Raw genomic sequence first — 16,151 nt, 5'->3', positions numbered from 1 at the left:
ACAGCAAAGCTTTCTAATGAAGGCGGCGACGGGTAAATTTGAATAGTGCCCCAAAGGGCAGACAACTATTGTTGGTCTGAGTTTAGTGAGCTAACACTGAAGTACTACTTCCTTCTTCTTATTTCCAATACTGTCAATTCCTACGCCTTTAGTAGTGCCACCAGTCCTTGACCACCAAAGCTAATACAACCTCCCCAAAACAATCTGGTAAACCAGTTTGCATGAAGAATAAGTAATGTGAGAGGGGATTCAGTATTTAATAAAGGAATGGTTCATTTTCAAAAAAAAAAAAAAAAACTTTTTAGCAACAAATGGACGCCAATACCAATCAGTTAGCTTGAATCCTTCTCCATAATGCGAACAAGTCACAATTCACTTTCAGTGATTGTTGGCAAAAGTAGCATTTTTAAGTAAACAATTCCTTTAAACACAACTAACAAAAAGAATCCTATATAATAAATGTTACAGAACCACTGATAAACATCCAAGCAAAAAAAAAAAAAAACAGCATTTAGATCAATGCAAATTTTAGATACCTGGTGCTATTTGCAATACTCAAAATACAGAAGTTCCATGTGATCTAATCTCCAGAGATCCCAGGGATATCACAGAAAGGAATTACAATATGGTCTGCAGACACAACATGCTCTTCTATGAATGTGGTCACACTAGAAATGTTAATGTTCATTCTAAGAGCTACTTAGCTATACAGAGGCAAAGCTAGCCTAGATCATGGTATTTATGGCCAATCCCAATTCTTTTTTTTCTTTTTTTTACCCCTACCCCTTGTTTTCGAGTGTCACCCTAACTGAGTTACAAGGGGTAGTGGTTGATATGTTGCCCTACGAAATGGGACGACCCTCAAAAAAAAAAAAAACAAAAAAAAAAACATTGCTTCATTAACAGGCTACTAGTGGTGATGGGTTGATTTTAGGCTTGCAAGTAAACAATTGTCGACTAATGATTGTTGGTTATTGGTAAAAAATAATTAGCCAAAATTTGTATCCCTAAGTCAACCACAAACCTTGGGCATAGCTGGCAATCTAATTTAGCTATATTTGTTAAAATATTGCTGTGATGCAACTGTTACAAAGGGTAAGAAGGTTCAACTGTAATTATTTCTTGTGTCAAACATATCTTGTTTTTTTATATATCTAGTTTTACTGATGATGTTTGAATGTGTTTAACAGACTCACAACCAATAAGAACTAATCAAAATAGAATAAAAATGGCCCCATTGGAAGTACATTTAGTATTTGGAATTCTTGTATATTATATTCAGGTGTCTAGAGAGACGGCACCAACACCAGGTATCTTTATTTAAACCATCAGATGGTCATATGTTGTATTAAATTGACATGTTTTGCAGTGTACCAGAGGTTTTAAAACTGGCTTTAAATGTCATATACTTAGAACAAATTATTTGAGTAGCTTTAGCATGCCAGCTCATCTTAAATTAAGTACTTAAATTAAAAATGGCAGAGGATGTGTATTGGCTGATATAGAAAATTTCAGTATCTATTTCAGAAAATGTAAAAGTGGTATTGATCCATCTCTAGTTTATTGTCTGTATGATATAAACACAACAACTGCATTCTAATTGTGCTTAATTTTAAATTTGATTTCTCCATCACCAAAGGTTTCCGGTTAATTGGGTGTGGTTGGTTCTGGTGATAATGGCACCAGCCTGATAAGGTCAGCAGTGTCTGCTACCCATCTCTAAGTGTAAAGACACGTGGAGTGTCGAATCTCATTAAAACACACCCTGTAGCTGCAGCTTTATTAGGACAGGGTGACAGGTTAATGAAGGGATGATATCACTTCAGTGACAGTGCTGGCATCTGGTATCTATTATCTAGAGAGATAGAGTACCAGAGCGCTGCTAATCTGTCTCTCTACCACTCTGTAACTGTCTCTCACTTACTCACACATACACAAACACAGCTTATCTTTCCTATCTGACTTCAGGGCTTCATCTTTCCTCAAAAACACATCTCCATCTTTTCTATCACTCCGTATCTGAGGTAACTGTGCTGATTTGCCCATGCGATCAGAAACCAGCTCACTACTGCTTTTTCACTAGCACCAACACACACATCATACTGTCTCCACCCAGCATAACAATCATGATCAGTAGAAGTCAAATTTTATCATTTTAACTCTCCTAAAACTGTACAGATTCCATTAAGTTACTTCCCTTGAAACATTCTCAAGTATGATGTAGGGCTGTTACTATTAATTATAGGAAAAATAATCAGTAATCATTGCAACATTAAGCAACACTTAAAAAGCAGTGCATGTGCATGTGTGTCTTATAACTAATGACCCCACATTGAGATGCACAGAAAGGCAAGGTGTTAGAATAGTGACAATGCTCAGGGCTGGAACCCAATTAGAAAGTTAATCTGCCCATGAGATCAATGCCAAACTGACTGATGTTTGAGCTTTCACTCTACTAGTGTAAGAAATGGTGTTAGCAATGCAGTAGCAACAGCTACAAATCACAACTCTCTCAGTGACAGATCCACCCACAGGCAAGATCTCATCTGTGCTGAAACATCTGACACACAGCTTCACTGAATATACTAGAACAGGGATGAAGTGCGATGCAAGTGAATTAAATTGGAAACAGACAACTGGAGATATATAAATAGAACCAGGGTGCTGATTTAAGGGCACAAAAAACTGTTAAATGAATATCCACAAGGCTAATGAGAAGTGAAGAATGAAGGTAATAATGAAACATTTGTAGGTACTATTATTGGCCAGTTTCTTTTATATTTTAAATGGATGAGTTAGTATGAATATTTAATTTCAATAGCATATATGACATGGTGTTTTTCTCCAAGTATTCAGAGCAGTGGTTTTGGTGGATTTATTTGCATTTTTTTTACGATTCTTACCTTCCATTGCTGATCTGTTGGGGCGACTGGCCAGAGATGTCTGATGGCTCGGAGCGCTTGTCTGGGGAGCGAGAGCGACTGCCACGTGTTCGGTCAAGAGAATGGTCTGAGGTCAATGAGTGAATCTCTGAAATGTCTGTTAAAAAAGACAATCATTTTTAAACCATATCATATAAAGCCCCATATCCTTAATTTTCTTAAAGTTTTCTGTACCAAATTCAGTGGTAATTCGTTGTTACATGATTATTTTCCAGTGCCTCTTTACTCTTTTGAATTAAACAGGCTATTTTTACTGTATCTTTAGCTGTATATATCAAGTAAAAGTGGCTGATTATCTCACCAAATCTGAATTTATTTTAGGTTGTTCACAGTATCTTTTAAATGTGACCTATAAGCGACATTAGTTTGCACATGTAACGCTCCTAAATTGCAAATTTAAAAGAGGCTGGTTTTGCAGCTTACTTCTCATATATAGACTGTATGAACTGGGGTGCGTATAGTAGAAAACACTTAAGTTGTCAAAACATACTCAACTCTTATTTCAAACAAGTGAAGAAAGTGCAGTTTTCCTAAGATATGGACTCTTTAAATTACAAAAAGTCAGTATAGCATAGTAACAGTGTTGTTCTAATACACCACTTATCAAGCAGCACTGCTACTGTAAGCTCTCAAGACTAGAAATTTAGACCAGTGAGTTTGTAAAAGTGATGACTGCTCAGCAAACTGAAGTGGTCTAAGAATATAACCCTTATAAGAACATCTATCTATATCTACAGTATTTACACCAATTATATAGCGACTCTAAAGGCATTTTCACATTTGGACCATTTCAGTGTTTCAAGGAGTCTCAGTTTGCTGAACCACAGTTTTTAGTACATATGTGAACAGATCAAATAAAACAGACTCACAAATGAACTGAGATGGTCTCTGTATGGCTTGTGCTTTACTTGTGTTTCTTCTGGATTTGTGCATTGTAGAAACAAAAATGTCCACTTGGTGTTTTGCTTAATGGCTCAAGAACCTCAAGCCTTTAGATAGGTTCTTCAAAAGAAATCCAAGAAGCCTTACCATCTCTATCAGAGTTGCCGGAGGGAATGCTGTCATCTACATCAGGAATGTTAAGGAGCGTCGCTCTCTCGTCTCGCTGTACCACCATTTTCAGCTTGCCTTTCGAGCGCTCAATCAGTTTCTTAGCATCTGTCAGAGACAGGTTCTCTGTCACTGTGCCATTGATCTAGGTGGATGGAGGGGGTGAGAGAAGAGAGATGGCATATATCACAGCACTTTTAAATCAATCCCTGCCATGAGCCACCATTTTATGGCATCGCTTCAGACTTGTGTGAAGCTTGAGTATCAGAGCTGCACATCAAAGAGCTACTGATGCCATGTTTGAAGAGGCTGCTATATACAAGCAGCATAATGAATGTAAAAATGAATGCTATCCTTAGTGCATACTCTACTGCACTTTTAACCTCATCAGATGTAAAAAGCAACTTTATATTAAAACATGTTACATTTATATAGGCCTTTCACAATCCCAAGGTCACTTTACATAGTGAGTGTATATATATATAAATCTGCATTTCCTTTTGAAGAAGTGTACACCAGCAGTCTGAAACCCCAAGACAGCACTTCTGCTATGTTGATTACCATAAGGCTTTGCTCTGGTGCTGCATTCAAAAAGAAGCCTGCTTCTTCTCTGGAGCAGCATTAAGCCACATTAGCTGAGCAGGGCCAAAGAATTGCACTGACAAAGTGATATAATTTTTCCCATTAAGCTACTTATTGTAAAGAGAGAGCCTGGAGGGAAAACTCCCTGTAAGGGGCAAGGCATGCAAGGAGTCACTTCTACACTGAAAAAGAGAAGGAAAGGAGGTATTTCTCCATTGATCCAAGACAAATTACTAACAAGCAAAAAGAAATAAGGGGCTAAGAAATTTTCTCTTGGTTATTACCACCCCCCTTCATTATCATATCAGATTCTTGCTGTATGACTCCAAGCTGATATAGTGCTTTGAAATCATTTTAGGGCCAATTGTCTGCTGTTATCTCCCTCTCTATACCTTAGGCAATCCAGCAAAGTCTGGGGAAAAAAAAAAAAAAAATATATATATATATATATATATATATAGATAGAGAGAGATAGAGAGAGAGAGAGAGAGATAGTCTGTACAGTTTAGATTTTCTCCCTCATCCTCCCTTCATTCCTTAAGCATAACGTCTCCCACTTTCAACCATTTACATGTGCTGTCTCTCACCCCCTTCACTCCTCCCATCTCTCTCTCACCCTCCTTCTCTTTCTCTCATCATACCTTCAGCACTACGTCTCCCTCCTGTATGTTTCCATCACGGGCTGCCAGGCTTTCAGGGGAAATGTCCTTCACAAAAATGTGGCTGGCCAGGCGCAGACCATATTCTGCACACAGGAAACACAGGAAAACCAACTAAGTGCATCAATCTACGCTGTATGACCTTTTAATTAAGCATAAGCCACAGTGAATAAACTATTAACAGGAGTTTTGTTCTTAGGGAGAGCATGCAGCCTTCTACTACAGGCTAGCAGAAAGAAAGTAAAACATTCCACCCATAGCTATTCTCTTTACTATGCTCTAGCACGTGTTGCACTTGTTGAGCTGGTTTCATAAACACCTTTCTGACAACATGAGTACTCAAAGTAGATTGTCTAGTTTGCTCCATATTTGTACAGTAACTCTTCAGTGTCACGTGACATGGCCTGTAGTGACTCCTTCTAAGGAATCAAGCGTAAAGATAGGCTGCTGATATGGCTAACAAATACAAACTCGCTTGGCATGCAAGCCAGCCTATCATGCCTATGACCTGGTTGTTTCATGCTCCATGAATACTAGTAGTACATCTGGACAGAGATTAGATGGTCTACATCAGGTTTCACAAATCTGATCCACAAAGAGCTGGTGTGGCTGCAGGATTTCTTGCTAACCAAACAGGAGCTCACCTCATATATCTATTCAAGTGTTTTGAAGTACAAGACCAATTGATTAAACAAGTGGAATGAGGTGCACTTCTGCTTGATTAGAATAAAAACCTCCAACCATATTGGCCCCTTGTGATTGGTCCTGTTGACCTGTGGTCTATATAAAAATGCAGTTGTAAATGCTCCCAAGGCACGTTTAAAACAGATTTGAATCTGAACGCTCAAACATTTTCAGGAAGTCTGAGACGCTTTTTTCAGCCAGATGTTATAATTTAACAACCTAAAACTCCTTCTAATACAATGACAGCACCTCCCCCTACTCTGCTTATGAAAACGAGACTGCTCCCTGAACAGCTGCCATTAACAGAGGCATTGCTGCTCTCCAGCTCATCTCTTGATTTGAGTGTCTTCTACCTCTTTAACTAAGTAACCTATTTTGGTGGCCTTTGTTTAAGCTGGTCAGCTTGCATAAAGCGACAATTTGTTAGATCTTCACTTAACCTCGTCATTTAGCACTCTCACTACACTGTGGTTTAACACACAGTTCATGACAACAACAGCAGAGCCTCAAGGCAAATTGTCAGGTGGAAATAAACAGAGCTCTGGAAAATTTAGATTTTCTTTGAACAGAACATGTTTTATATGAGCTGATTTGTATATTACCTGCCACATAGCCGCTGGACTTCAATCTAGCAGAAGAGGTGTTTGACTACCAAGTGTAAATGCATGTAACTAAAATTTTATCAGGTTACAATCAGGATACTAGTCACATGAAACAACCAGATGTAAACAGGGTCTATGCTAACTCTTGGCTTTCATGCCCTTCTAGCTCTCATATACTGTAAGACATATTAACATTATTAGTCAAACTCTTTAAATGAACAAGGGAAAAAAGCAAAACATCCACAAAATTCAACTCTTAGCTAAGAGGTAACAGAAGCTGACACTCAACCAATCAGCATCATGCAAAGTGCCTGCTTAAAACCTTTGGCCTTTGTTTGAGGCAAGCGCTTGTTTGAGACATTAGCCCCATATTTGGGGAAAAATGTGTAATCCCACTAACAACTTACAAACCCTTACAGTGAAGTTGTTTATCTCCTGTACAGTCTTTCTCCTTCTCACCTTCATTCTTACGGGACTTTACAAGTGTGACTTTGGCAGGCCGTGGCGGGATGTTTGAGGCAACAGAGCGTCTGTCAGACCGTGGGGAAGTGCTCCTTTCTCTTGAGGCGCTGTGGTCCCGCCGGCCCCCGCTGCCGCTTCGATCATTCCGTCTGCTTGTGCCCCCACTGGCACCCCCAGCTCCTGCCCCGGGGCCCTCATAATCATCATCCTCGCTGTCCTCCTCACGCTCTGACATCGTCTCTCTGTCGCCCAGCCGGGCCACTGGGATCTGAACCTTTCGCTTCCGACGAATTGTCTGGTACAGAGATCACTAAGTAAATAACTATTTAAATCACACTGATTCGGTCATTCATCTATTACACATAAGTATAACTAATAAAAACTGTTTCTATGAATTGCTGTAAGATTTCCACCAGTGACTGCAAGCGAAACTGCTGGCCTAAAATGGCCCTCCAGATATTTATATCACAATCACTCTTCTGCTATAGACAGCTCCCACACTCCCCACTCCCTGCATTCCTTTGAAGCTCTACACAAGGCAAACACTGCACAACAGTCACTATGTCAGTATTCATTTATTTTTTAAATAACTTACAATTTTGGCATTCTTGCCACTCTTCCTCAGCTGCTGAACAGCGTAGGCATGTTCCACATTATCCATGGAGACAGCATTAACCATAACCACTCTGTCATTCTCTCTGTTGGGTTGAATATTACAAATAATCATATTAAATTAAAATGCAATAAAGAATAATACTCTGCATGTCAGTGTAAGGGGACTGTGGAATAACTTACTGTAGAAGCCCCTCTGCTGGTCCTCCTTTCAGAACATCTGAGATGACGATGGACGTCTCTCCACTCTGGAAATGAGGGTTATCTCGGCCTCCTGAGATTGCAATCCCAAACCCAAAGCCTGGTGCCTGCACAGACCACCAACAATATGAATACACTACCACGGAAAAATGTGGAATCACTTATATAAAAAATTCATATGAAATCATTTTACAGGTTATTTTAAAGTTCTATTCAAATTTTTGAGGACGTTGGAAATAAAGTTATTAAATGACAAATAAGACACAGTAATTATCTATTTCCAAACAAAGTGCTGTCAATTTATCTGACTGGGGATTCGATCACCACATTCAAAATATAAGGCACTGAATATTACTTTTATAACTTCACTACTCTGTTCAACATTTTGGACATACTTATAATTTCATCACTTCCCTAGTTTCACAAGACTATCATATTAGAATCATTTTTAACATTTATCTGCAAAGTGATACATTATTAAAAACACTTGCATTTGAATTGTAATTTGAAGTGTTAGTTTTGAGCATACACATAATACATATTCACAAGCCTAAAGCCAAAAAAGTGCATATGTTGATCTTCTTGGACAAAAAACAGGCCTGGATCGTATTTTCATTTAATCTCATTTTATAATAATCGCATTTTAATTTATGTACTTTAAGTTACAATACAGGTAAAAAAAAATAAATAAAAAAACAAAACACTGATCCGAGATTTTCCCCAAAATGTTCAGCCCTATATAAAACTATGAGTAAAATAATTTTAATCACTATACTGTGCTGCACGAAATACAATTAAACTGGACAAATTACATGCTGTTTATAATGAAACACGCAGGCAGTGTTTTTTCGGCATGGAGGAGGAATGCTTACGCTTAAACAATTAACCATTAACCAACAAATACATACCTATTTGACCAATGCTTTCAATTAAAAAGTTTAATTTCCAATAAACAACTGATATTTGAATAAGTGGGTTTCTCAATTTTAGAACCAATTTTGAATTGTATGTATGAGGGCACAAGAGCAGTACTTGGAAGTCCTACTTAGTGATGCAGAACTCTGGGTAAAGCCATTGATAAAGGGATACAGAGGAGATTAAATCATCCTAAACGTAGTTTACAGCATTACCCCAACCAGGACACTTAGCATAACGTGGGCTAATAATTTTAAATGTTAAATGTAAGTAGGAAGACTACATTAGGTTACAGTTTTCTGTTACGTCCAGATCCATTTTTTCATTCCATATTGCCTAAAGCCTTGCTTTTATAAAATGTAGTGCTGCATTTGATGTTTTCATGGGTCGTGTCCATGATTATAGGTTTGTCAGTTAACGAATAATCGCTCACTCATAACAGTTGGTTGTCAGTCAAAAGAATATGCCAAGGTTTACATCTCAATTATGGATGTTACACACAATACGCTCAGAAAGGCACAATGTAATGAATCATATTAGCCTTACAATATTGTTATATGGCCCATCCCTACTTGAACACATACAAATTTATGCATTTCCTATAGTGGCACAGTCTTCCAGAGTGCATGACTAATCATGCATTGGGACATCCAGATGCACATCCCAATGACAAGAAGGTTGTACTTCCTGAGACTTACTGAGACTTCTTTTAATGCAGCTGTTTGGATATGACTTAAGGAAATTTGCCTCACCTAATGTCCTATTTCATATAATTATAACATACTGGTAGGAATCATTTTTCTACTGGGCAAGTCCTTCCCTGAGAGAATTACTATTTACTACTCTGACTACAGAACTACCTCAGCCTTTTAGCCTGTGTCAGGATCACTTCACCACAGCTTGGACACAGTACAGTGAGCTCCTGGCACTGATTAACAATGTTGCAGTCTGACAAGGCTGAGTAATTCTGTGACTAACACCATTACAAGCACAGGGTCAGAGAAAGAGCATGGAGGTGACTGCGAGAGAGTGCATGCATGACCGATTCACAGTGCTACTGTGTGCCTCTATCCTACATACACATCTCCCAGGGATCATGCACAACAATGCTGATGATACAATTCTGCTGACAGATGTCTAAATTAGGGCTGCAACAATACACGCTCTAACAAATCAAACTCAATATGATTTTGATTCTGAGAACAAGATGCGATTTACTTTTTGAGATTAAATTTGTTAAAAAAAGACACTCATCGCACAGAGCTCTAATGTGCTAATCAGATCGGTTTTGAACTCTAATAAATAAGCCAGAAAAATCACAAATACTACAATTTATAAGCGACAAAGCCCTTTTTTTGACTGGTGGAATGCATTAGTGCTTGAACCAGATGGGATCTGACTGTTCACAGCAGCTTTGGACAGCATTTTCCAAATTTCCAAGTGACGTCATTCAGATTTTACCGTGCATTTCCCCAGGCTTTAGCATCTCTTCTTTACTTCACTCTTTGCTTATTTGTTCATTATCTGAAAACAATTTTAATTCTGGCATGCTGGAGTCACCCGCCCGCACTGCTGACAGATCTTGCCGCTGGGGTACAAGTGGAGCCTTGGCTCTGAGAAGATCGACATAACAGAGACTTGATCCAGGACAGTTTAATGCAGCCACGAAGACAATTACATTAAATGTTTTTTATCCAATTTTTTTGTTGCATTTCAGATTCATTCTTTAGGTAAAATAAATTATATGCGGTATGTTCTTTTTTTTTGGCAATTTACTTCCCAAAGTGGTTGTGTCCAATTCCCCTGTTAGGTCTTCAGACAGAATTTCCTTGTATTTGGATCGGTTTCAGACACAAAACCTGATGAAGTGGTTTGAGTTGGGTCGAGCTCAGACTAAATGAGGTGGGGTCAGGTAGGTCCTCAAATCGTAGTGACCTGGATTGGGTTGGGCTCAGACCGAAAGTTTCTATGCTGTATTCAGGCTTGGACCAATTAAAGCACCCAGATGTCTAGTTTTGATTACTGACAGTAGCTCCATGAAAGACAGTAAATGAGAGGCATCAGAAAACTTTTACATTTTAATGTTTTTAAAACAGTATTAGAAAATATGTTTGAGATCTACACAATTACTGGAATAAGCAATTAATTTTCATGTCCGTATATACAGATTACAGATAGCTAAAACCCAATACTGTAGTAGTGTACCTGCTGCTCTTGCCAATAGTAATAACAGCAACAATAATAATTAGCAACTCTCTTTCAATGTGATTTCAGAGATCATCCAGTGTTGTGGAACCAACAATGAATTCTCTGAGCTGTTGGAGGTTCACTGCTGACGAAAATCTCATTGCACAGTTATGATGGATTCACTCTTATTGAAGTGGAGAACGCAAAATGCTTTCTGCTCAGGGGTCCCCATCTCCTCATAGACTGAAGGGAATCATCTCCCGGTGACAGTGAGAAAATCTATGAGCCCTCTTTGAATTGGTATGTGATTGGTTTCTAGGCACCTCACGGTTGTAAAAATATTGCACTTTGAAATTGGATGAATCTATTTGAATCACCTTGTATAACGCCAGCTACTCCTAATTAACTCTACTACTGCCAAAGCAACTTAACATAATCAACTTAGGAGCAGTTGTGGACTGGAGGTTAGGGAACCAGCCCTGTGACCAGAAGGTTGCTGGTTCGATCCTCTCGGCTGACAGTCCATGACTGAAGTGTCCTTGAGCAAGGCACCTAACCCCCAATTGCTCCCCGGGTGCCATGGATAGGGCTGCCCATTGCTCTGGGCAAGTGTGCTCACTGCCCCCTAGTGTGTCTGTTCACTAGTGTTCATGTATGTGGGTGTTTCACTGCATGGATGGGTTAAATGCGGAGGTCTAATTTCACAGTGTGCAAAACACAGTGACAAATAGCTCTAAATTCTGTTCTATTCAACAAAGCTTGCTGGTTTGTTTTGGGTTATTTTTGCTTAGTTGCCAGTCTTTTGGTGCCAATTTACTATCCAGCAGTGTTAGCTCTCATGTAGCAAATATTCATATTTCAGCTTCGTAATGACCTTGTAATTCAGAAGATCCAGTGACATGCACTGAAAAAAACAGAACAAAACATATCGAGTTTAGGATTTTTGAAAAGCCCATTCATTTTTGCCAGAGAGAGGTCCAGCTAGACTAGGACTTTCTAATATGTGAATGACACCAACTTCTGTCAACAGTATGTCATACAGCACACAACAGTAATTGGTATGATACAAGCATCCACTACGTTATCTTCACAGCCACAAAGTGAAAATAAAGAAAAAAACTTCAGACATCAAACAAACTTCAGACTCCTCTAACACAATACTGCTAACTTGGCCAATACTGGGAGATGTAGTTGACTTCTCCTCAAGCTCCATAGCCCCGTTGCTAAATAGCTGTCTACCAGTAAATCTGCAAGTCTAGACAGCACCATCACAAGAAAGACTGTGGTCTCTTACCAAGCACTGAACCATATGCCAGAGCTCCTTCAAGACTTTTACTGTGTCAAGATTTAGGTAGTGATTAAATAATTAAAAAGTGAGTTCTCCATGACTCAGTTCTCCAGTTTGAGTTCTCCAACTTCTCCATGACTTAATCTTTATTACAGGCATGTCTTAAAGATACCTCATAAACCAGCTGGAACAATACTGTTGGCTAGGGGTCTGCTTTAGAAATACCTCAGCTTTTACTATATTAACGTCAGCAAATATACTGCACACATGGCTTAGTCCTCCTTTAACATCCGTAAATATGGATCCTGATTAATGTTTGCGAAAAATGAGCTGCTAAACTTGAGGTAGCAGGTATATTCCTAGCACAGAACGTAATGAAAAGTTGTATGATGAACAAACAATAGATAGCATATTTGCATCTCTCGCCCTCAACACAGCGACATACAGGAAGAGGAAGAAGAGGAAGAGGTGCTGAGTAGCCATTTCTTCCTCACACATACACACACTTCCTGCCATTTGGACAGGAGTTCTTTTGTGAGCGTATCCCCACACGTCCTGCAGCTGGCAATGAGAAAGGGAAGAAAAAGGGAGAGAGCAAGGGAATGAGAAAGCAAGACAATGAGGGAGAAAGAGTGAAAGAAGAAGTGGCTGGAAGAGAAATAAAGCAGAAGATTTGGCAGGAAAGATTGAGACAAGGGGAAAGAATGAGTGGAGAAAAAAAAGATAGAGATAATGCTCAACACTCACCCTGTGAAGTGTCACCGTGTGCTGCTCCCATATAACCGTTTCCTCCATCGCTGCACTCTGCAAGACAGCAAGAACACAGGGTCAGACAGAGTAAGAGAGACAGAAAGAATGAGCGCACATGTGGAAACACTAAGTCAGAAGTGTAACTGAGCCTCGGCCCTCTGCAGCAAAACAAACCGCCTTTAGCCACCCACCGGGTTGTGAAAACATAAAGGGGAGACAGTGTGTGTGCTGGAAAAGTGAAGGACCCACCTGACGTGCTGAAGTGCAATCTTCAGCAATGTTCAATAAAATATTCACATATTTCTTTGCAAACATATATACATTGAGAGAGAGAAAGACAGCAATCCCAGTCACACTGCACATGAGGGTCATGTCAATGATCAACTTCCTATACACATAAATATTATGAACAAACAAATCATTTATACAAGAACAAACACATGAACAAATGAATAGACGAAAGCAGCAGGCAGCCAAAATGCACTGAAATGGTCCATACCCTAAACCCTTTGTCCACTTAATGGAGCATGGTCTTGTATGCATCCTACAGTGTGCCAGACTACGGTCCAATGTCTTTTGCAAAGCTAAGAAATGCTCTGTCTCGTCCAGCAGAGACTGAATCAAGCCTGAAATCGCAGTGCGCTGTTCATAAACAGCATCCCTCTGTCCTGAATGCAAACATATTACACGCATGTTGCCCACAAATCCACAGGCTGCATTCAGATTCCTTCTGCTGTGTAGTGATGAGAGAAGGGCTGTGGACAGAAAGCAATGCATCCCTGCAGCACTAACCTCCTGCTGCCAGTTTACATTAGGCTATTACAGCAAATAGAAAACACTCTCGTGCAGCCAGTGCTGCAGATAGTATTGTGGGCTGATCTACATATTGGCTACTCAGTACTTACAGTACTTACAAAAGCAGTCTAACTTTTGACAGACTTTCTCTGTTTGTTGATTAAATAATAATATCAAATTAAAAGATGCTTTTGTTATTAAGCTATTACAGCAGATATTATGGACAGAGATAATTGGAACTAGAAAGAGAACTCAAAGAACCGATCCACAATTCCTCTATGAGAAGAGGAACTCTTAGACCAGAAACATACTTCAAGCAGACGCTTCAAGCTACACAGACAGAATGTGTCGAGACAAAATATGTAAAACATATGACCCACATTTCACCTTAGGTGCCAGAATGTGACTGCTGTATTATTTAAGGTGAAACCGGAAAGCTGAAATATGAAGTTGGCAAACAGGAAGGCTTCAGCCTCGTCTTTGACACTTTGAAGATTTGTTTCTGTTTGCTTAGCTTACGTGGTGTAAGCTAAGCTAACAGAAACAAATTAGCCTCTTGACCTTCAGCTTTGGCATGGGCTGAAAATAAACACAAGACACAGGACTAAAAATCTGATCGCATGTCAGTCCTTTTAACCTTCCCAGTACATCTGACTTCAGCTTCTTTGAGAGCTGAAAGGCATGAAAAAGGATGAGGAGGTTGCTCTGTTTCTGCTTGACCAGTGGGAGCAATCGCTTATTTTTGCTGCTTCATTGTCAACAAGACAGTATTGTTTTTTCCTGTTTGCTAATGTTTGTGGTAGCACCTGGTTAGCTTTGCAGCAGTAATAGTAGCGACAGTTTGCTAACCCACAACCTAGCTAACGTTAGGTACAAAACTTGCTGTGTTGTTGATTGCTCTAACGTTATTTCATGTCATTTGTCTTTACATTTGCGAAAAGTTTCTTATGACCATGCTAAAAGGCTATCAGCCCCAAAAACACTGATCAGTCTATCTCTACACAGCACACCATAATACATTAGAGGTTCATTTACATACTGAGTGTTCTGCGATATCAGTGCTGCAGCAGTTACAGCAATTAACAAATGGTATAATGTGCAGCTCTAATATGCAACCCTATAAAGTTGCTCTGTTGCTCTTGTTTGGGAGGGACTCGCCCAACCCCCTGAACTCTATGTGTCCCTATGATCAACCTACAGTTAACCCTGACCTGATTATGACAAGCAGTCAATTGGGAGATCGTTCAACCAGAATAACCAGCAAAAGGGGGTGCCTTCAGCCCAGAAAACCTTCTTCTTTCCCTCACTCTGTTCCCATAATGCGCCCCCTCTTCTACTCCACCACTCTCACAGCCCAACTCCATTGTGAAAAGAGGCTCTGACCCAGTTAAAACCATCCGCTGCCCTCCCCTCTGCATTCCTTTCCTGTGCTGGAAAGGTTGGAGGGTGGCCGTTCGCTGGACAGTACAAGCAGACAGTGAGGCCCCCACCATGAGAAAAATTCCCCATACTGAGGTCACATGACTGGGACGGAGGCTGTGAGGCAAGCTTGAGAAAGCCCTATCAGACAGAGGAGTTTGTACTTTGATGGAAGAACAAGTTAACCAGCAGCACCGTAGGACATCATTACCTCTGTCTTTCCCTCTCTCAACCTGTCAGGCTCTGTATCTACGGACACTCAATTTCAATTAGTCTACACTAGACTATACTTTCTGCAGGTGATGCACCAGAAACGGCAGATCACTCCCTTATTTTATAAGTTATACCTAGACATGAGGCTGATCTGAAAAAAGCAGTACCGTGCCATCTATAGTTATACGAATGGAAAACTCAGTCCTAGAATAAAGAATTCCAACCCTACACTTCAAAAACTATGATGGTATATCACTGTGCCACAGCTTAGTGATGCAGTTTATGAGATGAGAACTAAAGTTCTAGCCAGTACATCCTGTGCCTATCCTCGAGCCCTTGGCACTGCTCAACTGCTGATTTATGATAGGCAAAGACACAACGTCTCAAGACATACCTAGCACATGTCTGTTTACACAACAGATACTCACACAAAGAGTTATTTTATTCCTAGCTACCTTACATGTATAACCCTATTCAAGCCTGTTCTTTCTACAGTCATCGTAAGGTTTACCAGCAGCCTTTATCATGTGCTGTGTTTTATTGTAAATACTGCATTAAAGAATAAATCCCTTCAGATTCAAGCAAATCCATGTAGGTATAGACAGTAATGCTTGTCTTGATAGCTGACGCTTTCCTCTGCCCCACATGGTAAAAGCTGTATCTGTAGATCATCTGTGCAGTTAGTTGGCTTACTCACCCCACTCACCATGCCAAACGATGGCTGGCAAAAGATGTTTGCTAGCTACAGCTGTACAAATGTTCTGCCAGGCTTCATCTGTCCTTACGTTTT

The 16,151-nt window shown here is 39.7% G+C and overlaps 1 protein-coding gene across 10 annotated transcripts in view; it reads right to left on the bottom strand.

Moving 5' to 3' along the window:
• Window positions 1-16,151, bottom strand: part of tjp1a (tight junction protein 1a) — a 166,443-nt gene that overhangs the window by 25,668 nt on the left and 124,624 nt on the right. For all 10 annotated transcript variants that reach the window (XM_037534268.1, XM_037534267.1, XM_037534270.1 and 7 more), the window contains 7 exons: window positions 12,932-12,988; window positions 7,777-7,901; window positions 7,577-7,679; window positions 6,979-7,276; window positions 5,216-5,319; window positions 3,972-4,137; window positions 2,904-3,039 (listed from right to left, as the gene is read on the bottom strand). In XM_037534268.1, coding sequence (XP_037390165.1) covers window positions 2,904-3,039; window positions 3,972-4,137; window positions 5,216-5,319; window positions 6,979-7,276; window positions 7,577-7,679; window positions 7,777-7,901; window positions 12,932-12,988 — 989 coding nt within the window. The remainder of the gene's footprint in view (window positions 1-2,903; window positions 3,040-3,971; window positions 4,138-5,215; window positions 5,320-6,978; window positions 7,277-7,576; window positions 7,680-7,776; window positions 7,902-12,931; window positions 12,989-16,151) is intronic.

Source organism: Pygocentrus nattereri, chromosome 25 (genome assembly GCF_015220715.1).
Source record: "Pygocentrus nattereri isolate fPygNat1 chromosome 25, fPygNat1.pri, whole genome shotgun sequence".
NCBI classification, from domain to species: Eukaryota; Metazoa; Chordata; class Actinopteri; order Characiformes; family Serrasalmidae; genus Pygocentrus; species Pygocentrus nattereri.
Note: the sequence above shows the minus strand (reverse complement) of the source record. Positions and strands in the feature narration are given on the sequence as shown.